This window comes from Ranitomeya imitator, chromosome 1, assembly GCF_032444005.1.
Source record: "Ranitomeya imitator isolate aRanImi1 chromosome 1, aRanImi1.pri, whole genome shotgun sequence".
Classification (NCBI taxonomy): domain Eukaryota; kingdom Metazoa; phylum Chordata; class Amphibia; order Anura; family Dendrobatidae; genus Ranitomeya; species Ranitomeya imitator.
The window spans coordinates 1,116,408,850-1,116,434,481 of record NC_091282.1 but is presented as its reverse complement, the minus strand read 5'-3'; the positions used below and the strand labels follow the sequence as shown (position 1 = coordinate 1,116,434,481).

The 25,632-nt window shown below is 44.2% G+C and overlaps 1 protein-coding gene across 1 annotated transcript in view; it reads left to right on the top strand.

Moving 5' to 3' along the window:
* Nucleotides 1-8,653: 8,653 nt before the first annotated feature.
* The window catches only part of ZDHHC2 (zinc finger DHHC-type palmitoyltransferase 2), a 168,591-nt gene continuing 151,612 nt past the window's right edge, over nucleotides 8,654-25,632 (top strand). The window contains exon 1 of the mRNA XM_069744415.1: nucleotides 8,654-9,012. Within this exon, the coding sequence (XP_069600516.1) occupies nucleotides 8,883-9,012 (130 nt within the window). The 5' untranslated portion in view covers nucleotides 8,654-8,882. The remainder of the gene's footprint in view (nucleotides 9,013-25,632) is intronic.

Genomic DNA, 25,632 nt, shown 5'->3' with positions numbered 1-25,632 from the left:
CGACTGCAGGAGAGGTGCCTTTATCACGACACAGACTCAGTTATTTTTGTACAGAGAGATGGTGAGTGGCAGCCGCCTTTAGGCGATTACCTGGGGGAGCTGACCAGTGAAATACCCGATGGTACCCACATCACAGAATTTGTATCCGCGGGCCCCAAAACTTACGGCTACAAACTCAACACCGGTAAAACTGTCTTAAAAGTTAAGGGGATAACACTAAATGTTGGTAACTCTCAATCTATTAATTTCAACAGTCTGAAAGATCTAGTTCTGGACTACCCGCGCAATTCTGCCGCAGAAACTCAGAAACGTATTGTCGTACAGCAGTCGTCCATTGTGAGAAATAAAAAGTACTGGGATATTGAAACAAGGCCATTACGCAAAACACAAAAGTGCGTTTATACAAAGCGGCGACTATTAGACGATTTCACAACATTACCTTTTGGGTATTAGTCGAGTATTGTGATGGATACGCGTCTGCAACACCCGTTCTCGTGCATTCTAGCAGGACCGTCTAATTCTGGAAAGAGCTATTTTGTAAAACAGCTGCTATATAATATTGAAGCTAATTTTTCTCAGAAACCTGATAATATTGTATGGTTTTATTCGTGTTGGCAAAAACTATATGATGAAATCTCTCTCTCTTTTCCCCACGCCAGATTTGTGGAGGGTCTGCCGAATACATTCGTAGATGACGAATTATTCCCACCGGAGAAGGTGAATTTGGCGATTGTTGATGATCTCATGGAGAGTGCTAGTGAGAATTGTGAGATAGAAAAAGCCTTTACCAAGTATGTGCACCACAGAAATCTCAGCATTTTCTACCTGGTGCAAAACATATTTTGTCAGGGTAAGAAAAGCCGTACGATAAATTTAAACACAAAGTACATGGTGCTTTTTAATAACCCCCGAGATAAATTACAAATTTTAACTCTAGCTCGTCAGATGTATCCCGGAAAAACACGTTTTTTCCTAGAAGCTTTTGAGGATGCCACGCGGGAGCCTTACGGGTATTTGCTTGTAGATTTGAGAGCTAATACTCCTGAGGATCTGCGTTTAAGGACTGGGTTGTTTCCACCCGCGTTGCCCGCTGTCTATGTTCAGAAGAAAAACACTTCTAAAAAGTGAATTTTACCCGGTATCAGGCATTCTACGCTGTGGGCGTTGTGATGTAAAGATGTCTGAGAGGCTCCGGCGTAACTGGGCTCTCTTAAAAACCCTAGTGAAAGCAACCCCCGCTGTCAGAAAGTCTATTTTGCGCGATGCAAGCAATGATTTAATTACAGCCATAGGCGAGATTGCTTTAAATATCTTAAAAGGCAGGATTCCGCTGAAAGAGCGCCAAAAAGGTATATTAAAGAAGTGGCGTAAAGCTATAAGAACACTGAGCGACAGATCTCAGCCCATAAAGAAAAAGAAGCGACTACTAAAACAGGCCGGCGGGTTTATCGGTCCTCTTTTAGCTTTTGCAATCCCAATAATAACAAGCATGATCGCCGGAAGATAATGGAGCATGCAGCGAAAATGTATCTAGTCCCCAAACAGGAGCTAGACAAACTAAGACCCGGTACTACAGATAACATACGCGACAGTGTTATTCGGCGCCTTGATGGTGAGATTAGCGACATTTTACAGCGTCGTGACATTCCCGATGATGTGAAAATTAAAATGTATAGCTCTGTGCTACAACGCTACTTGGTACATACGAGGCACAGCTCAAAAGAAGTAACGGCTTTAAATCTCGTTAGCCCTCCTGATCCTGATCAGCAGCAATTGCCAAATACCGACTCTGATAAAAATCATGAGATCGCTGAAATTGTCGGACATATAAACCAAAGATATAAAAAGAATGCTGAATTTTTACTAAACAGGCTGCTGCAGAATAAAAATGTCACAGCATGGAATAATAATGCTGAATTTATTTTCAAAGGATCCGTAATACCCGGGTCTAACTTACTGGATTTGGTACGTAGTACAACGCAGAGTCATGCTCTGAACAGTAGAAATTTACCGCCGGGTTGGGATTCATTTATGCAGGCTATGGCCGAGCTAAATATGCCGTCTACAGTTGTGGGTAACCCCGCTACTAGGAAGCTTTTAGATGAATTAAAAATTATCAACAGTGAGACACGCTCTGTATCTACACCGCTGAAGTTAGCGGCGGCTCCCCGTACAATTCAATCTTTACATTCCCCGTCATTAGGTACCACACGTGGGACTTTGCTACCTAAAAAAAGGTCTCTACCGATGCTACAAACCATGTGGCTCACGATGTAAAGAATGTACTGGATAAATGCTGTACACGCCTTGTAACGCTATATTAATTATTTTGTAAGAAGTGTAATTGTTCATTGTACTATTTAATGTTTTTTACTTTTTATATTCTGTAAGAATTTTTTATAGTATTGAAATGTCTTTGAGATGTTGCTTTATTGTGAGAAATAATTTTTTTTACATTTTTACAATATCGTGTCTTTGGTTTTTATTCGTATAAAACACGCCGCTTCTTACTTGTGTTGTAACATTGGTGCATATTATATATATACAGAAATAAGTTGTCCAGTAACTCTTCTGTTTGTGTATATAAGGCAGCCACAAGGAGAAAATCTGCTACACTGTGAATAAACACAGCTTACAATGCCCCACAGATAACAGCTAAATAACTTCTCAGATGCCATCTTCAGGACACAAAAAAGAGAAAGCAAATATCAAACATTCGGCGTTATAAAAACCAATGCCTGGGCACATGACCCGCAATAACCTTCAGGTACAATACATGTACAAACAGAAAAGCTGCCTCTTCTGCTTGTGAAAATAAACATTTATTGGGTACGCAAATACAACAACAATTGACCTAGGTGTTATAAACCTCTGAACCGCAGTTAACCTAAACATTTAGGTAATGTTCACCATTTAGTTAGTGTTCACCATTTACAAAAACAAATAGACAGCTTTAAGTTCTCCACTATATGAATACACTGAGTGTATTCAAAACGAAGAGTGGTGGTGGTGGGAGACTCACTACTGAGAGGCACAGAAGCAGCCATCTGCAGACCGGACATAACTGCAAGAGAAGTATGCTGCCTTCCAGGTGCGATGATCAAGGATGTGACCGATAGGATACCAAAGCTCTTCAACTCCAAGGACGTCCACCCATTTCTTCTGATACATGTTGGCACCAATGACACGGCAAGGAAGGACCTACCGACAATCTGCAAAGACTTTGAAGAGTTGGGGAAGAAAGTAAAGGAACTGGATGCACAGGTAGTTTTTTCTTCTATCCTTCCAGTAGACGGGCATGGCACCAGGAGATGGAACAGGATCCTTGATGCAAACAACTGGCTAAGACGATGGTGCAGACAACAAGGATTCGGATTCCTGGACCACGGTGTGAATTACTTGTACGATGGACTCCTCGCCAGAGACGGACTACACCTCAACAAACCTGGGAAACACACATTCGCCAGAAGACTCGCTACACTCATCAGGAGGGCGTTAAACTAGAAGAAGAGGGGACGGGAAGAAAAACATTAGACTTGAACAAAGAAGATCCAGGAAAACATACTCAGAAGGGAGGTAAGAACATTTCTAAAACAATCCACAGCGAGGAGATTGGAACAAAACAAAATCCTCTAAACTGCATGCTCGCAAACGCCAGAAGCCTGACAAACAAGATGGAAGAACTAGAAGCAGAAATATCTACAGGTAACTTTGACATAGTGGGAATAACCGAGACATGGTTAGATGAAAGCTATGACTGGGCAGTTAACTTACAGGGTTACAGTCTGTTTAGAAAGGATCGTAAAAATCGGAGAGGAGGAGGGGTTTGTCTCTATGTAAAGTCTTGTCTAAAGTCCACTTTAAGGGAGGATATTAGCGAAGGAAATGAGGATGTCGAGTCCATATGGGTCGAAATTCATGGAGGGAAAAATGGTAACAAAATTCTCATTGGGGTCTGTTACAAACCCCCAAATATAACAGAAACCATGGAAAGTCTACTTCTAAAGCAGATAGATGAAGCTGCAACCCATAATGAGGTCCTGGTTATGGGGGACTTTAACTACCCGGATATTAACTGGGAAACAGAAACCTGTGAAACCCATAAAGGCAACAGGTTTCTGCTAATAACCAAGAAAAATTATCTTTCACAATTGGTGCAGAATCCAACCAGAGGAGCAGCACTTTTAGACCTAATACTATCTAATAGACCTGACAGAATAACAAATCTGCAGGTGGTCGGGCATCTAGGAAATAGCGACCACAATATTGTACAGTTTCACCTGTCTTTCACTAGGGGGACTTGTGAGGGAGTCACAAAAACACTGAACTTTAGGAAGGCAAAGTTTGACCAGCTTAGAGATGCCCTTAATCTGGTAGACTGGGACAATATCCTCAGAAATAAGAATACAGATAATAAATGGGAAATGTTTAAGAACATCCTAAATAGGCAGTGTAAGCGGTTTATACCTTGTGGGAATAAAAGGACTAGAAATAGGAAAAACCCAATGTGGCTAAACAAAGAAGTAAGACAGGCAATTAACAGTAAAAAGAAAGCATTTGCACTACTAAAGCAGGATGGCACCATTGAAGCTCTAAAAAACTATAGGGAGAAAAATACTTTATCTAAAAAACTAATTAAAGCTGCCAAAAAGGAAACAGAGAAGCACATTGCTAAGGAGAGTAAAACTAATCCCAAACTGTTCTTCAACTATATCAATAGTAAAAGAATAAAAACTGAAAATGTAGGCCCCTTAAAAAATAGTGAGGAAAGAATGGTTGTAGATGACGAGGAAAAGGCTAACATATTAAACACCTACTTCTCCACGGTATTCACGGTGGAAAATGAAATGCTAGGTGAAATCCCAAGAAACAATGAAAACCCTATATTAAGGGTCACCAATCTAACCCAAGAAGAGGTGCGAAACCGGCTAAATAAGATTAAAATAGATAAATCTCCGGGTCCGGATGGCATACACCCACGAGTACTAAGAGAACTAAGTAATGTAATAGATAAACCATTATTTCTTATTTTTAGGGACTCTATAGCGACAGGGTCTGTTCCGCAGGATTGGCGCATAGCAAATGTGGTGCCAATATTCAAAAAGGGCTCTAAAAGTGAACCTGGAAATTATAGGCCAGTAAGTCTAACCTCTATTGTTGGTAAAATATTTGAAGGGTTTCTGAGGGATGTTATTCTGGATTATCTCAATGAGAATAACTGTTTAACTCCATATCAGCATGGGTTTATGAGAAATCGCTCCTGTCAAACCAATCTAATCAGTTTTTATGAAGAGGTAAGCTATAGGCTGGACCACGGTGAGTCATTGGACGTGGTATATCTCGATTTTTCCAAAGCGTTTGATACCGTGCCGCACAAGAGGTTGGTACACAAAATGAGAATGCTTGGTCTGGGGGAAATTGTGTGTAAATGGGTTAGTAACTGGCTTAGTGATAGAAAGCAGAGGGTGGTTATAAATGGTATAGTCTCTAACTGGGTCGCTGTGACCAGTGGGGTACCGCAGGGGTCAGTATTGGGCCCTGTTCTCTTCAACATATTCATTAATGATCTGGTAGAAGGTTTACACAGTAAAATATCGATATTTGCAGATGATACAAAACTATGTAAAGCAGTTAATACAAGAGAAGATAGTATTCTGCTACAGATGGATCTGGATAAGTTGGAAACTTGGGCTGAAAGGTGGCAGATGAGGTTTAACAATGATAAATGTAAGGTTATACACATGGGAAGAGGGAATCAATATCACCATTACACACTGAACGGGAAACCACTGGGTAAATCTGACAGGGAGAAGGACTTGGGGATCCTAGTTAATGATAAACTTACCTGGAGCAGCCAGTGCCAGGCAGCAGCTGCCAAGGCAAACAGGATCATGGGGTGCATTAAAAGAGGTCTGGATACACATGATGAGAGCATTATACTGCCTCTGTACAAATCCCTAGTTAGACCGCACATGGAGTACTGTGTCCAGTTTTGGGCACCGGTGCTCAGGAAGGATATAATGGAACTAGAGAGAGTACAAAGGAGGGCAACAAAATTAATAAAGGGGATGGGAGAACTACAATACCCAGATAGATTAGCGAAATTAGGATTATTTAGTCTAGAAAAAAGACGACTGAGGGGCGATCTAATAACCATGTATAAGTATATAAGGGGACAATACAAATATCTCGCTGAGGATCTGTTTATACCAAGGAAGGTGACGGGCACAAGGGGGCATTCTTTGCGTCTGGAGGAGAGAAGGTTTTTCCACGAACATAGAAGAGGATTCTTTACTGTTAGGGCAGTGAGAATCTGGAATTGCTTGCCTGAGGAGGTGGTGATGGCGAACTCAGTCGAGGGGTTCAAGAGAGGCCTGGATGTCTTCCTGGAGCAGAACAATATTGTATCATACAATTATTAGGTTCTGTAGAAGGACGTAGATCTGGGGATTTATTATGATGGAATATAGGCTGAACTGGATGGACAAATGTCTTTTTTCGGCCTTACTAACTATGTTACTATGTTACTATGTTACTGAATAAAACACAGCTTGCAGAATCAAACTCGGGCTACGTATAAAATCTAATATAAAACAATTGAGAAAGGTGTTATAAACCACGTGTAAAATAAATACACGACTAGGCTATAATTATAAACATGTGTTATATAAGTTCTCAAAACACAGCTTACAGAATCAAACTCGGACTACGTATAAAAACAAAATACGAGGAATAATATCAAAACTACAACAAATTAAAAGTATATCAAACGATATCAAAAGGGGAAATCAGCCAGCCTCAGGGACAGCTGGCTGACAGGAGGAGGGGAGGGGTTACACACTTTGATACACTTTGATAGGGGCGGGGCACCTGTCAGATTGAGTTTGACGAAACCTATGAATTATACACTACTATTGATCATTTTAAAAAACGAAAAATAAAAAAAAATATACCTAAACTGTATTGGGTATTTTAACAAATGTTTAATAGTTTAAAGTAGAGAAGGGCCCGGCCAAAAGTGTCTACCTTGTCGTGGTGATGGCTTAAAAAATCTTGTGGCCAAAACAAAAGCTGCCGGCTATATGTGTGATCTGGTGATGGGAACTGTTAATGTGTGATTGGTGAGAAGTGGAGTTTTTCCAAGAGAGCGCGGTGGAACTGTGGACACTTCCAGGGGGGGAGGCGGGGCTACGGTTGAACCTGGCAGAGTCTCTAGGGGGCCCTAAAGATTTTGCCAGTATGGGGCCCTAAAATTCCTAGTGGCAGCCCTGTGTGGTACTACGGGAGTGAGCGGTGCCGGTCAGCTCTTCTACCTTGGGATTGTAATGATTTCTGCAGTATCTTTGTAAAATGAAGATTTTTGTTTACAGCCTGAGCTTCCTTTTCGGTAAAAATAAATAAATTGGGAGCTCAGGCGCCTTTGAATTTGGGATGTAGCCTGTTCCGGAGTCTGAATACACTTGTGGGTCTGTCGTAGGCTCTCAAGTAGTTTGGGGATCTGATCTATGTATTAAAGGGTTATTTCCATCAAACTCCGTGCTGCCGCACCTGGGGGATGCCCCCTATAAGCTAGCATGGTCAGGTCTGGAGAATGAGGGGTCCACAGTGTTCAACACTGCGCCCACATCAATTTTCCCCGGCAGAATGGTGCTACAATCCCCCGGCTGTGCAAGGGTCTCATTCACTGAGAGGGTACGAGGCTTAGCTCCGCAGTCCCTATATCCTTAAGAACAGTGGGGGTCCTGGACATAGGTCCCCCCATTCATCAGATATGGGGTCCACGCTCTGCTACGGCAATAACCCTATGATGGATCCTGAATGGAGGGGTCTGGCACCTGAAGGCAGTCCCAGATTTGCAGAACTGTCCCAATTTTAGGGAAATGGTTCCGGATAATTTGGGGGTGTCTTGGGGGATGGAATTAAAGCCAACAACACTTTTTGTGGGTGGTCCCAGGGTGGGTCCCATCCAGGTATGGACTGGGGCTAAAATTCAGTCCTGGCATTTGAAATCACACAGGTCCACGCTGTCCCCATCGTTAAACCAGATGGGATATATTACTAATATTACCCTGGATGGAGGAAAGCAAAATTTACTACAAGACCAATATGTCTAATGATACCGGTGGCCTGCCGGGGTAAGTGACGGAGTCAGCGACTTTGTGCTCTGTCACAACTCTTATCAGTATGGGTGTCTTGAGATCACCGATTCTATTAACACCATAGCAGACAAGGCAGCTCACGACCAGACAGGCCCTACTGGCATTTGCCAGAATTACCAGATGGCCAGTCCAGCCCTGGTCCCATGTAGAATATGGTTTGTGGTCTGCGTCCCCGTAAAGTATGTCCTTACTGGATGAGGACACTTGTACGGTCATGTTCACACTTGGACAGATATAACGCAGAGACAAAAGTAAGAAATGTGGTCAGGGAATAGGAAAAAGCTGCGACTAGTCCCCGTGCACCGGGCACACAGCGCTGCGCGATGTCAGTCCCAGTGATGGATGTTTCCTCACCCTCGCGGGGACTACAAGTCACCAATCACCCGTCCGACTCATCAGGAATTGTAATGTTAGCAGTTTCCTGAGTTCTACAGAAGCCGCTGCAGCAGCCCCGGAGAGGCGCCATAACGTGTGTGACCGGGGGACGCGCGGCCGTGCTGAGGTGGGCACAGCCAGCACGCGGCACACCAGTCCCGGGCACTGGCACCAGTGCAGCAGAGGCTGCGGAGACTGGCGGAGAGGAGCGGGAGGGGGCGGAGCGGGGGCGGGGCCGGGACACACAAACACTCGTACACCGCACCGCTCCTGCATTGCCCGGACTGTGGGCACCAGGCAGCGGGCAGCTCTCCTCACCTTCTCCGCCCATGACGAGGCCCCGGCTGGATGATGGCGCCGTCCGGCCCTAGCAGCGTGAAGAGAAGGTGCAGGAGGTGTCTGTACTGGATCCCGGTGCTCTTCATCTCCATCATCGTGTGCTGGTCCTACTACGCCTATGTCATCCAGCTGTGTATAGGTGAGACCCCCGAGCCTGACCCTGTGTGCTGCTATACTGTACACTGCTATATACTGCTATATACTGTACACCTGACCCTGTGTGCTGCTATACTGTACACTGCTATATACTGCTATATACTGTACACCTGACCCTGTGTGCTGCTATACTGTATACTGCTATATACTGTACACCTGACCCTGTGTGCTGCTATATACTGCTATATACTGTACACCTGACCCTGTGTGCTGCTATACTGTACACTGCTATATACTGCTATATACTGTACACCTGACCCTGTATACTGCTATATACTGTACAACTGACCCTGTATACTGCTATATACTGTACACCTGACCCTGTGTGCTGCTATATACTGACTGCTATATACTGCTATATACTGTACACCTGACCCTGTGTGCTGCTATACTGTACACTGCTATATACTGCTATATACTGTACACCTGACCCTGTATACTGCTATATACTGTACACCTGACCCTGTATACTGCTATATACTGTACAACTGACCCTGTATACTGCTATATACTGTACAACTGACCCTGTATACTGCTATACTGTACACTGCTATATACTGCTATATACTGTACACCTGACCCTGTGTGCTGCTATATACTGACTGCTATATACTGCTATATACTGTACACCTGACCCTGTATACTGCTATACTGTACACTGCTATATACTGCTATATACTGTACACCTGACCCTGTGTGCTGCTATATACTGACTGCTATATACTGCTATATACTGTACACCTGACCCTGTGTGCTGCTATACTGTACACTGCTATATACTGCTATATACTGTACACCTGACCCTGTGTGCTGCTATACTGTACACTGCTATATACTGCACACCTGACCCTGTGTGCTGCTATATACTGACTGCTATATACTGCTATATACTGTACACCTGACCCTGTGTGCTGCTATACTGTACACTGCTATATACTGCTATATACTGTACACCTGACCCTGTGTGCTGCTATACTGTACACTGCTATATACTGCTATATACTGTACACCTGACCCTGTATACTGCTATATACTGTACACCTGACCCTGTATACTGCTATATACTGTACACCTGACCCTGTGTGCTGCTATACTGTACACTGCTATATACTGCTATATACTGTACACCTGACCCTGTATACTGCTATATACTGTACACCTGACCCTGTATACTGCTATATACTGTACAACTGACCCTGTATACTGCTATACTGTACACTGCTATATACTGCTATATACTGTACACCTGACCCTGTGTGCTGCTATACTGTACACTGCTATATACTGCTATATACTGTACACCTGACCCTGTGTGCTGCTATATACTGACTGCTATATACTGCTATATACTGTACACCTGACCCTGTGTGCTGCTATACTGTACACTGCTATATACTGCTATATACTGTACACCTGACCCTGTATACTGCTATATACTGTACACTGCTATATACTGCTATATACTGTACAACTGACCCTGTATACTGCTATATACTGTACACCTGACCCTGTGTGCTGCTATATACTGACTGCTATATACTGCTATATACTGTACACCTGACCCTGTGTGCTGCTATACTGTACACTGCTATATACTGCTATATACTGTACACCTGACCCTGTGTGCTGCTATACTGTACACTGCTATATACTGCTATATACTGTACAACTGACCCTGTATACTGCTATATACTGTACACCTGACCCTGTGTGCTGCTATATACTGACTGCTATATACTGCTATATACTGTACACCTGACCCTGTGTGCTGCTATACTGTACACTGCTATATACTGCTATATACTGTACACCTGACCCTGTATACTGCTATATACTGTACACCTGACCCTGTATACTGCTATATACTGTACAACTGACCCTGTATACTGCTATACTGTACACTGCTATATACTGCTATATACTGTACACCTGACCCTGTATACTGCTATATACTGTACACCTGACCCTGTGTGCTGCTATACTGTACACTGCTATATACTGCTATATACTGTACACCTGACCCTGTGTGCTGCTATACTGTACACTGCTATATACTGCTATATACTGTACACCTGACCCTGTGTGCTGCTATACTGTACACTGCTATATACTGCTATATACTGTACACCTGACCCTGTATACTGCTATATACTGTACACCTGACCCTGTATACTGCTATATACTGTACAACTGACCCTGTATACTGCTATACTGTACACTGCTATATACTGCTATATACTGTACACCTGACCCTGTGTGCTGCTATACTGTACACTGCTATATACTGCTATATACTGTACACCTGACCCTGTATACTGCTATATACTGTACACCTGACCCTGTATACTGCTATATACTGTACAACTGACCCTGTATACTGCTATACTGTACACTGCTATATACTGCTATATACTGTACACCTGACCCTGTATACTGCTATATACTGTACACCTGACCCTGTGTGCTGCTATACTGTACACTGCTATATACTGCTATATACTGTACACCTGACCCTGTGTGCTGCTATATACTGACTGCTATATACTGCTATATACTGTACACCTGACCCTGTATACTGCTATATACTGTACACCTGACCCTGTGTGCTGCTATATACTGACTGCTATATACTGCTATATACTGTACACCTGACCCTGTGTGCTGTTATACTGTACACTGCTATATACTGTACACCTGACCCTGTATACTGCTATATACTGTACACCTGACCCTGTGTGCTGCTATATACTGACTGCTATATACTGCTATATACTGTACACCTGACCCTGTGTGCTGCTATACTGTACACTGCTATATACTGCTATATACTGTACACCTGACCCTGTATACTGCTATATACTGTACACCTGACCCTGTATACTGCTATATACTGTACAACTGACCCTGTATACTGCTATACTGTACACTGCTATATACTGTACACCTGACCCTGTATACTGCTATATACTGTACACCTGACCCTGTGTGCTGCTATACTGTACACTGCTATATACTGCTATATACTGTACACCTGACCCTGTGTGCTGCTATACTGTACACTGCTATATACTGCTATATACTGTACACCTGACCCTGTGTGCTGCTATACTGTACACTGCTATATACTGCTATATACTGTACACCTGACCCTGTATACTGCTATATACTGTACACCTGACCCTGTATACTGCTATATACTGTACAACTGACCCTGTATACTGCTATACTGTACACTGCTATATACTGCTATATACTGTACACCTGACCCTGTGTGCTGCTATACTGTACACTGCTATATACTGCTATATACTGTACACCTGACCCTGTATACTGCTATATACTGTACACCTGACCCTGTATACTGCTATATACTGTACAACTGACCCTGTATACTGCTATACTGTACACTGCTATATACTGCTATATACTGTACACCTGACCCTGTATACTGCTATATACTGTACACCTGACCCTGTGTGCTGCTATACTGTACACTGCTATATACTGCTATATACTGTACACCTGACCCTGTGTGCTGCTATATACTGACTGCTATATACTGCTATATACTGTACACCTGACCCTGTATACTGCTATATACTGTACACCTGACCCTGTGTGCTGCTATATACTGACTGCTATATACTGCTATATACTGTACACCTGACCCTGTGTGCTTTTATACTGTACACTGCTATATACTGTACACCTGACCCTGTATACTGCTATATACTGTACACCTGACCCTGTGTGCTGCTATATACTGACTGCTATATACTGCTATATACTGTACACCTGACCCTGTGTGCTGCTATACTGTACACTGCTATATACTGCTATATACTGTACACCTGACCCTGTGTGCTGCTATATACTGACTGCTATATACTGCTATATACTGTACACCTGACCCTGTGTGCTGCTATATACTGACTGCTATATACTGCTATATACTGTACACCTGACCCTGTGTGCTGCTATACTGTACACTGCTATATACTGCTATATACTGTACACCTGACCCTGTATACTGCTATATACTGTACACCTGACCCTGTATACTGCTATATACTGTACAACTGACCCTGTATACTGCTATACTGTACACTGCTATATACTGCTATATACTGTACACCTGACCCTGTGTGCTGCTATACTGTACACTGCTATATACTGCTATATACTGTACACCTGACCCTGTATACTGCTATATACTGTACACCTGACCCTGTATACTGCTATATACTGTACAACTGACCCTGTATACTGCTATACTGTACACTGCTATATACTGCTATATACTGTACACCTGACCCTGTATACTGCTATATACTGTACACCTGACCCTGTGTGCTGCTATACTGTACACTGCTATATACTGCTATATACTGTACACCTGACCCTGTGTGCTGCTATATACTGACTGCTATATACTGCTATATACTGTACACCTGACCCTGTATACTGCTATATACTGTACACCTGACCCTGTATACTGCTATATACTGTACAACTGACCCTGTATACTGCTATACTGTACACTGCTATATACTGCTATATACTGTACACCTGACCCTGTATACTGCTATATACTGTACACCTGACCCTGTGTGCTGCTATACTGTACACTGCTATATACTGCTATATACTGTACACCTGACCCTGTATACTGCTATATACTGTACACCTGACCCTGTATACTGCTATATACTGTACAACTGACCCTGTATACTGCTATACTGTACACTGCTATATACTGCTATATACTGTACACCTGACCCTGTATACTGCTATATACTGTACACCTGACCCTGTGTGCTGCTATACTGTACACTGCTATATACTGCTATATACTGTACACCTGACCCTGTATACTGCTATATACTGTACACCTGACCCTGTATACTGCTATATACTGTACAACTGACCCTGTATACTGCTATACTGTACACTGCTATATACTGCTATATACTGTACACCTGACCCTGTATACTGCTATATACTGTACACCTGACCCTGTGTGCTGCTATACTGTACACTGCTATATACTGCTATATACTGTACACCTGACCCTGTATACTGCTATATACTGTACAACTGACCCTGTATACTGCTATACTGTACACTGCTATATACTGTACACCTGACCCTGTGTGCTGCTATATACTGTACACCTGACCCTGTGTGCTGCTATATACTGTACGCCTGCCCTGTATACTGCTATATACTGCTATATACTGTACACCTGACCCTGTGTGCTGCTATATACTGTACACTGCTATATACTGTACACCTGACCCTGTGTGCTGCTATATACTGTACACTGCTATATACTGTACACCTGCCCTGTATACTGCTATATACTGTACACTGCGATATACTGCTATTTACTGTACACCTGCCCTATATACTGCTATATACTGACTGCTATATACTGCTATATACTGTACACCTGACCCTGTGTGCTGCTATATACTGTACACCTGCCCTGTATACTGCTATATACTGTACATCTGATCCTGTATACTGCTATATACTGCACACCTGATCCTGTATACTGCTACATACAGCACACCTGCCCTGCATACTGCTATATACTGCACACACCTGATCCTGTTTACTGCACACCTGCCCTGTATACTGCTTTATACTGCACACCTGCTCTGCATACTGCTCTATATTGTGCACATCATACACTGTGCACCTGTTCCTATTTTCTGCTGTACACAGTGCACACCTCATCCTAGAATACACAGCACACAGCATCCTCTGAATGTGGCCACTGGTGTTGACTAGAGTTGAGCGACCTTGACCTTTTTAGAGTCGAGCCGGGTTTCGCGAAACCCGACTATCTCAAAAGTCGGGTCGAGTGAAATCGGCCGATTATGACGTAAAGTCGGGATCGACCGAAACACGAAACCCAATGCAAGTCAATGGGGCAGCATAGTCGGCAGTGAGTGGGGGCCAGGAAAACACCTCGAGTGCCCATTTTAATGTCAAAACCATCCATTCTTCTTAATGAAGCTTGTCAAGCGTAATTTACCTTATAATAATTGGAAGGCATTTGAAATTGGGGTTCATTTGGCTAAAGTTGTGGTGGGTAGGGCTGGTTCAAGTAATTAGTGGGCCCAGGAAATCTGGACCACGTCACGGCAGTGGAGCAGGGAGAGGTAAGTATTTCAACTTTGCAAGTGCTGTGAACCTGAGCAAGCAGGGGGGGCCCACTCGTTGGCATTGGCACTGGCACAGGGCCCCTCAAAGTACAGCGGTGTGTTTGCACGGCGGGGGCGCCTCCCACCGGCAGCAACACTTTTGCGTACTATGAGAGGCCCTGTGCCAGTGACGTCGCCAACTAGTATTCCTCCCCCCACCTGATGAAGGAACCTGCACTTTCATCTGCACCTTCCTGTTTGTCCCCGTGTAAGGTGGTATGGTATGCGGGAAGGGGGACCTGACTTTCAGCAGGGTCACAATCTTGCAGTGTAGCGTGCACGGGAAATGTTGCGTTATGGGTCAATGTACCAGCAGACTCATCTATCACTGGCTGGGCAATGGGCAGGATGAGGAGGAAACACAGATATAGGCCCAAAGAATAAAGTGGGCTAAATGCAGTTCAAAATTGGTAACACAGGACTAATCAGGGGGCATTGCAGTGGAGGACAACTGGAATGAGAGGCTGACACAGAGAGTAGGCCCAAATCAGTAAGTAGTCGAAATGCAGTTCAAAATTGGCAACAGTAGTAAACAGGCGGCACAGCTTTGTTCAGTGGAGGAGAACAGCAAGGAGTGGCAGACACCGATAGTAGGCCCCAACCCAACTAGTAGGCCAAATGCAGTCTAACATTAACAACTACTTAACGAGCGCCTGAAAACGGAATTTCAGGACAGGAAACCAGCAGAACAGCAAGGAGTGGCAGACACCGATAGTAGGCCCCAAACCAACTAGTACGCCAAATGCAGTTGTTCCGTTTAACCACAATTTAATGAGAGCCTGAAGATAGAAGTTCAGGAAAGGCAACCTGGAGAACACCTTGGAGTGGAACACACCATCTCTCTACACCCCATACCCAATTTGTAGGCCTAATGCAGCGTAGTTTCCAACAACTACTAAACGAGAGCATGATGATCGAAGCATTGGCGAGGAAACCTGGGGAACACCTTGGAGTGGAACACACCATCTCTCTACAGTGGAACACACCATCTCTCTACACCCCATACCCAATTTGTAGGCCTAATGCAGCGTAGTTTCCAACAACTACTAAACGAGAGCCGGAAGATCGAAGCTCAGGAAAGGCAACCTGGGGAACACCTTGGAGTGGAACACACCATCTCTCTACACCCCATACCCAATTTGTAGGCCCAATGCAGCGTAGTTTCCAGCAACTACTAAACGAGAGCATGATGATCGAAGCATTGGCGAGGAAACCTGGGGAACACCTTGGAGTGGAACACACCATCTCTCTACACCCCATACCCAATTTGTAGGCCTAATGCAGCGTAGTTTCCAACAACTACTAAACGAGAGCCGGAAGATCGAAGCTCAGGAAAGGCAACCTGGGGAACACCTTGGAGTGTAACAAACCCTCTCTCTACACCACGGAAGGGCTGATTCTTAGGAAGGAAGGCTGTCGGAAAGAAGCAGGGCGCGTCCGAGGGTGATTATATTCTTATTAGGTATATACTCACCCTCGGACGCGCCCTGCTTCTTTATTTGTAATGAATGTTTATTTGCAATGTGGTTTTGACTTACTCTATTTTTTTGGTAAATAATGATTTTATTATTTTCATTGTTTTGCATCTTCTTGGCAATAATATAAAGAAGACGCGACAGGACAACACTCGGTGGATGCCATATCTGTGTTTAAAATTGAAAAAACCTTTCAGTTAACTACTTGCAGGAGAAAGTTATTGTAGCTGGTGGCCATTTTTAGTACTGTACCAGATTTTTGTTGTATGTGTTTGTTTTTAATGTTAAAATGTCTGCATTTGATATCTCTCCAGTATTTTCTTTTTTATAAGCAAAATACTTATTTTTATATTTTCTGATGTTGGTTCCAGGGGTACACGGGCAGCAGTGGTGTGGTCAGTGGAGGCCTAGTGGAAGGAGTGACCGCAGACAGGCATCGAAGGCCTAAAATAATAACACATGGCTGTAGGCAATTTTAAATTGGTTCCAGGGGTACACGGGCAGCAGTGGTGTGGTCAGTGGAGGCCTAGTGGAAGGAGTGACCGCAGATAGGCATCGAAGGCCTAAAATAATAACACATGGCTGTAGGCAATTTTAAATTGGTTACAGGGGTACACGGGCAGCAGTGGTGTGGTCAGTGGAGGCCTAGTGGAAGGAGTGACCACAGACAGGCATCGAAGGCCTAACATAACAAAAATGTCAATACAATGGTATTGTCAGTGGCAGGCATTGAAGGATGTCAGCGCATAGACTAAACATTGGTGGAGCTGTGAGATAATTTTGCAAGTGGTAGAGCACTGTTTGAGCTGGGGGGGGGAACTGTCTTGTGGCCGGCGGTACAGGCCCAGGGCCCCTCATATTACAACGGTGTGTCTGACGTTGGGTGCGCACCACCACCGCCAGAGACACTTTATTGTACTAGGAGGGACCCAGTGGCAGTGCCGTCGACCAAAAGCGGGCACACCCACCTCTTCAGACAAACTGCACTCTCACGGGTGCTGTCGCCAAGTGTCGATACCACGGCCCCGTGTGGGGAGTTTGGCCATTTAGTGAGGTGTAAACATGTCGTATGCTGGACAATCAGGTGCAGAAAATTACGAGATTGGAAAAGGCATTCAGAATAGTCCACAGGCAAGACTTTTTCATAGGAAAGCTAGGTGTCAGCCGGGCAAGGTGGGGCAAAAGATTTCGAAATCCAGTTGTGGTTCATTTTAATGAAGGTTAGATCATCTACATTTTGGGTAGCCAGACGAGTCCTTTTTTCTGTTAGTATTGAACCTGCAGCACTGAATACTCTTTCTGATAGGACACTAGCTGCCGGGCAAGCAAGCTCCTGCAATGCATATTCTGCCAATTCTGGCCAGGTGTCTAATTTTGATGACCAGTAATCAAATGGGAATGACGGTTGAGGGAGAACATCGATAAGGGATGAAAAATAGTTTGTAACCATACTGGACAAATGTTGTCTCCTGTCACTTTGAATTGATGCTGCAGTACCTGTCCTGTCTGCGGTCATAGCAAAATCACTCCACAACCTGGTCAGAAAACCCCTCTGGCCAACGCCACTTCTGATTTCTGCCCCTCTAACTCCTCTGGTCTGCTGGCCCCTGCAGCTCGTGTGAGAACGATCACGGGCGCTGTGTGCAGGGAATGCCAGAAGCAAACGGTCAACAAGAGTTGATTGTTTGGTTGCTAATATTAGTTCCAAGTTCTCATGTGGCATTATATTTTGCAATTTGCCTTTATAGCGAGGATCAAGGAGGCAGGCCAACCAGTAATCGTCATCATTCATCATTTTAGTTATGCGTGTGTCCCTATTGAGGATACGTAAGGCATAATCCGCCATGTGGGCCAAAGTTCCAGTTCTCAAATCTGCGGTTGTGCTTGGTTGAGGGGCAGTTTCAGGCAAATCCACGTCACTTGTGTCCCTCCAAAAACCAGAACCCGGCCTTGCCGCGCCACCAATTTCCAGTGGCCCCGGAAAAGCTTCCTCATTAAAAATATAATCATCCCCATCATCCTCCTCGTCCTCCTCCTCCTCTTCGCCCGCTAACTCGTCCTGTACACTGCCCTGGCCAGACAATGGCTGACTGTCATCAAGGCTTTCCTCTTCCTCAGCTGCAGACGCCTGATCCTTTATGTGCGTCAAACTTTGCATCAGCAGACGCATTAGGGGGATGCTCATGCTTATTATGGCGTTGTCTGCACTAACCAGCCGTGTGCATTCCTCAAAACACTGAAGGACTTGACACATGTCTTGAATCTTCGACCACTGCACACCTGACAACTCCATGTCTGCCATCCTACTGCCTGCCCGTGTATGTGTATCCTCCCACAAAAACATAACAGCCCGCCTCTGTTCGCACAGTCTCTGAAGCATGTGCAGTGTTGAGTTCCACCTTGTTGCAACGTTTATGATTAGGCGATGCTGGGGAAGGTTCAAAGAACGCTGATAGGTCTGCATACGGCTGGAGTGTACGGGCGAACGGCGGATATGTGAGCAAAGTCCACGCACTTTGAGGAGCAGGTCGGATAACCCCGGATAACTTTTCAGGAAGCACTGCACCACCAGGTTTAAGGTGTGAGCCAGGCAAGGAATGTGTTTCAGTTGGGAAAGGGAGATGGCAGCCATGAAATTCCTTCCGTTATCACTCACTACCTTGCCTGCCTCAAGATCTACAGTGCCCAGCCACGACTGCGTTTCTTTCTGCAAGAACTCGGACAGAACTTCCGCGGTGTGTCTGTTGTCGCCCAAAATCTTCATAGCCAATACAGCCTGCTGACGTTTGCCAGTAGCTGCCCCATAATGGGAGACCTGGTGTGCAACAGTGGCAGGTGCGGATGGAGTGGTTGTGCGACTGCGGTCTGTGGACGAGCTCTCGCTTCTGCAGGAGGACGAAGAGGAGGAGGAGGGGGTTTGAACGGCTACAGCCAATTGTTTCCTAGACCGTGGGCTAGGCAGAACTGTCCCAAACTTGCTGTCCCCTGTGGACCCTGCATCCACCACATTTACCCAGTGTGCCGTGATGGACACGTAACGTCCCTGGCCATGCCTACTGGTCCATGCATCTGTTGTCAGGTGCACCTTTGTGCTCACAGATTGCCTGAGTGCATGGACGATGCGCTCTTTAACATGCTGGTGGAGAGCTGGGATGGCTTTTCTGGAAAAAAAGTGTCGACTGGGTAGCTCGTAGCATGGTACAGCGTAGTCCATCAGGGCTTTGAAAGCTTCGCTTTCAACTAACCGGTAGGGCATCATCTCTAACGAGATTAGTCTAGCTATGTGTGCGTTCAAACCCTGTGTACGCGGATGCGAGGCTAAGTACTTCCTTTTTCTAACCATAGTCTCATGTAGGGTGAGCTGGACTGGAGAGCTGGAGATCGTGGAACTAGCGGGGGTGCCGGTGGACATGGCAGACTGAGAGACGGTGGGAGATGGTATTGTTGCCGCCGGTGCCCTAGATGCAGTGTTTCCTACTACGAAACTGGTGATTCCCTGACCCTGACTGCTTTGGCCTGGCAAAGAAACCTGCACAGATACTGCAGGTGGTGCGGAAAATGGTGGCCCTACACTGCCGGAAGGGATGTTGCGTTGCTGACTAGCTTCATTGGCCGAGGGTGCTACAACCTTAAGGGACGTTTGGTAGTTAGTCCAGGCTTGCAAATGCATGGTGGTTAAATGTCTATGCATGCAACTTGTATTGAGACTTTTCAGATTCTGTCCTCTGCTTAAGGTAGTTGAACATTTTTGACAGATGACTTTGCGCTGATCAATTGGATGTTGTTTAAAAAAATGCCAGACTGCACTCTTTCTAGCATCGGATACCTTTTCAGGCATTGCAGACTGAGCTTTAACCGGATGGCCACGCTGTCCTCCAACAGGTTTTGACTTTGCCACGCGTTTTGGGCAAGATACGGGCCCGGCAGATGGAACCTGTTGCGATGTTGATGCCTGCTGCGGCCCCTCCTCCTCCGCTTCAGAACTGCTGCCGCCTGCACCCTGTTCCCCCAATGGCTGCCAATCGGGGTCAAGAACTGGGTCATCTATTACCTCTTCTTGTAGCTCGTGTGCAACTTCGTCTGTGTCACCGTGGCGGTCGGTGGTATAGCGTTCGTGATGGGGCAACATAGTCTCATCAGGGTCTGATTCTTGATCATTACCCTGCGAGGGCAATGTTGTGGTCTGAGTCAAAGGACCAGCATAGTAGTCTGGCTGTGGCTGTGCATCAGTGCACTCCATGTCAGATTCAACTTGTAATGGGCATGGACTGTTAACTGCTTCACTTTCTAAGCCAGAGACGGTATGTGTAAAGAGCTCCATGGAGTAACCCGTTGTGTCGCCTGCTGCATTCTTCTCTGTTGTTGTTTTTGCTGAAGAGGACAAGGAAGCGACTTGTCTCTGACCGTGAACATCCACTAACGACGCGCTGCTTTGACATTTACCAGTTTCACGAGAGGAGGCAAAAGAGCTAGAGGCTGAGTCAGCAAGATAAGCCAAAACTTGCTCTTGCTGCTCCGGCTTTAAAAGCGGTTTTCCTACTCCCAGAAAAGGGAGCGTTCGAGGCCTTGTGTAGCCTGACGACGAACCTGGCTCCACAGCTCCAGACTTAGGTGCAATATTTTTTTTCCCACGACCAGCTGATGCTCCACCACTACCACTACCCTCATTACCAGCTGACAATGAACGCCCCCGGCCACGACCTCTTCCACCATACTTCCTCATTGTTTTAAAAACGTAAACAAACTAACGGTATTTGTTGCTGTCACACAAATTACACGGTGAGCTATAACTTCAGTATGATTTAGCTACCCCTTTACAGGTGAGTGAGACCACAACGAAAATCAGGCACAAAGTTACACACTCTGTTGTTGGTGGCAACAAATGAGAGAGATGCCACACACGCAGGACTGTCACTGAAGCACAAATATAAATATTAATCTCCCACTGATTTGATTTTTTTTTTTTTTTCAGGGAGACTTTAGGAAAAAAAAATAATAGAATAAAATGATTTTTTCAGGAAGAATTTAGAAACCAAATAAAATAAAATGATTTTTTCAGGGAGAATTTAGAAAACAAATAAAACAAAAAAAGGCTTTCTATGGCCCACTGAGTGAGAGATGACGCACACAGGAGTCAGGAGTGGCACACAAGCCCAGAGGCCAATATTTATCTCCCACTGATTGATGTAGTGATTTTTTCAGGTAGATTTTGGAACCCAAATCAAGCTAAAAAAATAATAGGCTTTCTATGGCCCACATTTGGAGAGAGAGAGAGAGATGGCACACCCAGGAGTCAAGACTGGCACACAAGCAGAAAGGGCAATATTAATCTCCCACTGATTTGTTTTTTTGTTTTTTTTTTCAGGGAGACTTTAGGAAAAAAAATAATAGAATAAAATGATTTTTTCAGGAAGAATTTAGAAACCAAATAAAATAAAATGATTTTTTCAGGGAGAATTTAGAAAACAAATAAAACAAAAAAAGGCTTTCTATGGCCCACTGAGTGAGAGATGACGCACACAGGAGTCAGGAGTGGCACACAAGCCCAGAGGCCAATATTTATCTCCCACTGATTGATGTAGTGATTTTTTCAGGTAGATTTTGGAACCCAAATCAAGCTAAAAAAATAATAGGCTTTCTATGGCCCACAATTGGAGAGAGAGAGAGAGATGGCACACCCAGGAGTCAAGACTGGCACACAAGCAGAAAGGGCAATATTAATCTCCCACTGATTTTTTTTTTTTTAATTTTTATTTTTCAGGGAGACTTTAGGAAAAAAAAATAATAGAATAAAATTATTTTTTTAGGAAGAATTTAGAAACCAAATAAAATAAAATGATTTTTTCAGGGAGAATTTAGAAAACAAATAAAACAAAAAAAGGCTTTCTATGGCCCACTGAGTGAGAGATGACGCACACAGGAGTCAGGAGTGGCACACAAGCCCAGAGGCCAATATTTATCTCCCACTGATTGATGTAGTGATTTTTTCAGGTAGATTTTGGAACCCAAATCAAGCTAAAAAAATAATAGGCTTTCTATGGCCCACAATTGGAGAGAGGGAGAGAGATGGCACACCCAGGAGTCAAGACTGGCACACAAGCAGAAAGGGCAATATTAATCTCCCACTGATTTGTTTTTTTTTTTTTTTTTTCAGGGAGACTTTAGGAAAAAAAATAATAGAATAAAATGATTTTTTCAGGAAGAATTTAGAAACCAAATAAAATAAAATGATTTTTTCAGGGAGAATTTAGAAAACAAAACAAAAAAAGGCTTTCTATGGCCCACTGAGTGAGAGATGACGCACACAGGAGTCAGGAGTGGCACACAAGCCCAGAGGCCAATATTTATCTCCCACTGATTGATGTAGTGATTTTTTCAGGTAGATTTTGGAACCCAAATCAAGCTAAAAAAATAATAGGCTTTCTATGACCCACAATTGGAGAGAGAGAGAGAGATGGCACACCCAGGAGTCAAGACTGGCACACAAGCAGAAAGGGCAATATTAATCTCCCACTGATTTTTTTTTTTTATTTTTATTTTTCAGGGAGACTTTAGGAAAAAAAAATAATAGAATAAAATGATTTTTTCAGGAAGAATTTAGAAACCAAATAAAATAAAATTATTTTTTCAGGGAGAATTTAGAAAACAAATAAAACAAAAAAAGGCTTTCTATGGCCCACTGAGTGAGAGATGACGCACACAGGAGTCAGGAGTGGCACACAAGCCCAGAGGCCAATATTTATCTCCCACTTTTTGTTTTTTGTTCCAGGGAAAATTTATAAACCCAATAAAAAAAATAATAAATAGGCTTTCTATGGCCCACTATCTGAGAGACAGAGAGAGATGGCACGCTTAGGACTGGCACACAAGCCCAAAGGCCAATATTAATCTCCCTTTTTTTTTTAAGGGAGAATTTATAAAACCAAAAAAAAATCAATAAATAGGCTTTCTATGGCCCACTGAGTGAGTGATGATGCACACAGGAGTCAGGAGTGGCACACAAGCCCTGAGGCCAATATTTTTCTCCCACTGATTGATGTAGTGATTTTTTCAGGTACATTTTAGAACCCAAATCAAGCAAAAAAATAAATAGGCTTTCTATGGCCCACTATTTGTGAGAGAGATGGCACGCTCAGGACTGGCACACAAGCCCAGAGGCCAATATTAATCTCCCACTTTTTTTTTTTGGGTTCCAGGGAAAATTTATAAACCCAATAAAAAAATAAATAAATAGGCTTTCTATGGCCCACTATCTGAGAGAGAGAGATGGCACGCTTAGGACTGGCACACAAGCCCAAAGGCCAATATTAATCTCCCACTGATTGATTTATTGATTTTTTCAGGTAGAATTTAGAACCCAAATAAAGCAAAAAAAAAAGGGCTTTCTATGGCCCACTGAGTGAGTGATGATGCACACAGGAGTCAGGAGTGGCACACAAGCCCTGAGGCCAATATTTTTCTCCCACTGATTGATGTAGTGATTTTTTCAGGTAGATTTTAGAACCAAAATCAAGCAAAAAAATAAATAGGCTTTCTATGGCCCACTGACTGAGAGATGGCACACACAGGAGTCAGGAGTGGCACACAGGCCCTGAGGCCAATATTTTTCTCCCACTGATTGATGTAGTGATTTTTTCAGGTAGATTTTATAACCCAAATCAAGCAAAAAAATAAATAGGCTTTCTATGGCCCACTGAGTGAGAGATGACACAGACAGGGATGGCACTCTAGCAGAAATGTCAATCTTAATCTCCCACAAAAAAAAAAAAAACAGGGAGTGTCCTTCAATTACTATCTCCCTGCAGTAATCTCAGCCAGGTATGGCAGGCAGCAATAATGAGTGGACTGATGCACAAATTAAATAAAAAGTGTGTACAAACAAAAAAGATAGCTGTGCAGAAAGGAAGGAACAAGAGGATTTGTGCTTTGAAAAAAGCAGTTGGTTTGCACAGCGGCGTACACACAGCAATGCAGCTATCAGGGAGCCTTCTAGGGCAGCCCAATGAGCTACAGCGCTGAGGGGGAAAAAAAAAAAAATGTAGCTTCCACTGTCCCTGCACACCGAAGGTGGTGTTGGGCAGTGGAAATCGCTACAGCACAAGCGGTTTGGTGGTTAATGGACCCTGCCTAACGCTATCCCTGCTTCTGACGAAGCGGCAGCAACCTCTCCCTAAGCTCAGATCAGCAGCAGTAACATGGCGGTCGGCGGGAACGCCCCTTTATAGCCCCTGTGACGCCGCAGACAGCAAGCCAATCACTGCAATGCCCTTCTCTAAGATGGTGGGGACCAGGACCTATGTCATCACGCTGCCCACACTCTGCGTTTACCTTCATTGGCTGAGAAATGGCGCTTTTCGCGTCATTGAAACGCGACTTTGGCGCGAAAGTCGCGTACCGCATGACCGACCCCGCACAGGGGTCGGATCGGGTTTCATGAAACCCGACTTTGCCAAAAGTCGGCGACTTTTGAAAATGAACGACCCGTTTCGCTCAACCCTAGTGTTGACTTTTGCCCGCTGTAATTATCTTGCAGTATTATTGTAGCCCAGAGAAGTCGGTGGAGCTTGATGGCGTGTTGCTTGAGGTTCTGTTACTTCATATTACGTGACGTATTATGAGATTTCGCCTTAGTACGGCTATTTAGAGCTACGATTTGGGCTTCCAAAATTGCCCCACAACAATCACACACGGGTCTCCATATGACTCACATTGTGGTTTATGATGGCAAATTGCGAGTTATTTGTGAGCAGCAAACAACAATCCGACAGGTTTCACGCTTTGATAATAGTCACATGAAGTCCCACGGAGCAATGCCGCCTCACCGACGCCGTCACTGTGTGCAATGGAGCCGCATTGTAAGTCACCACTGAAGTCGCTTTCCTCATTGCACTTTCACCGGTTTTTGCAGTGAGTATT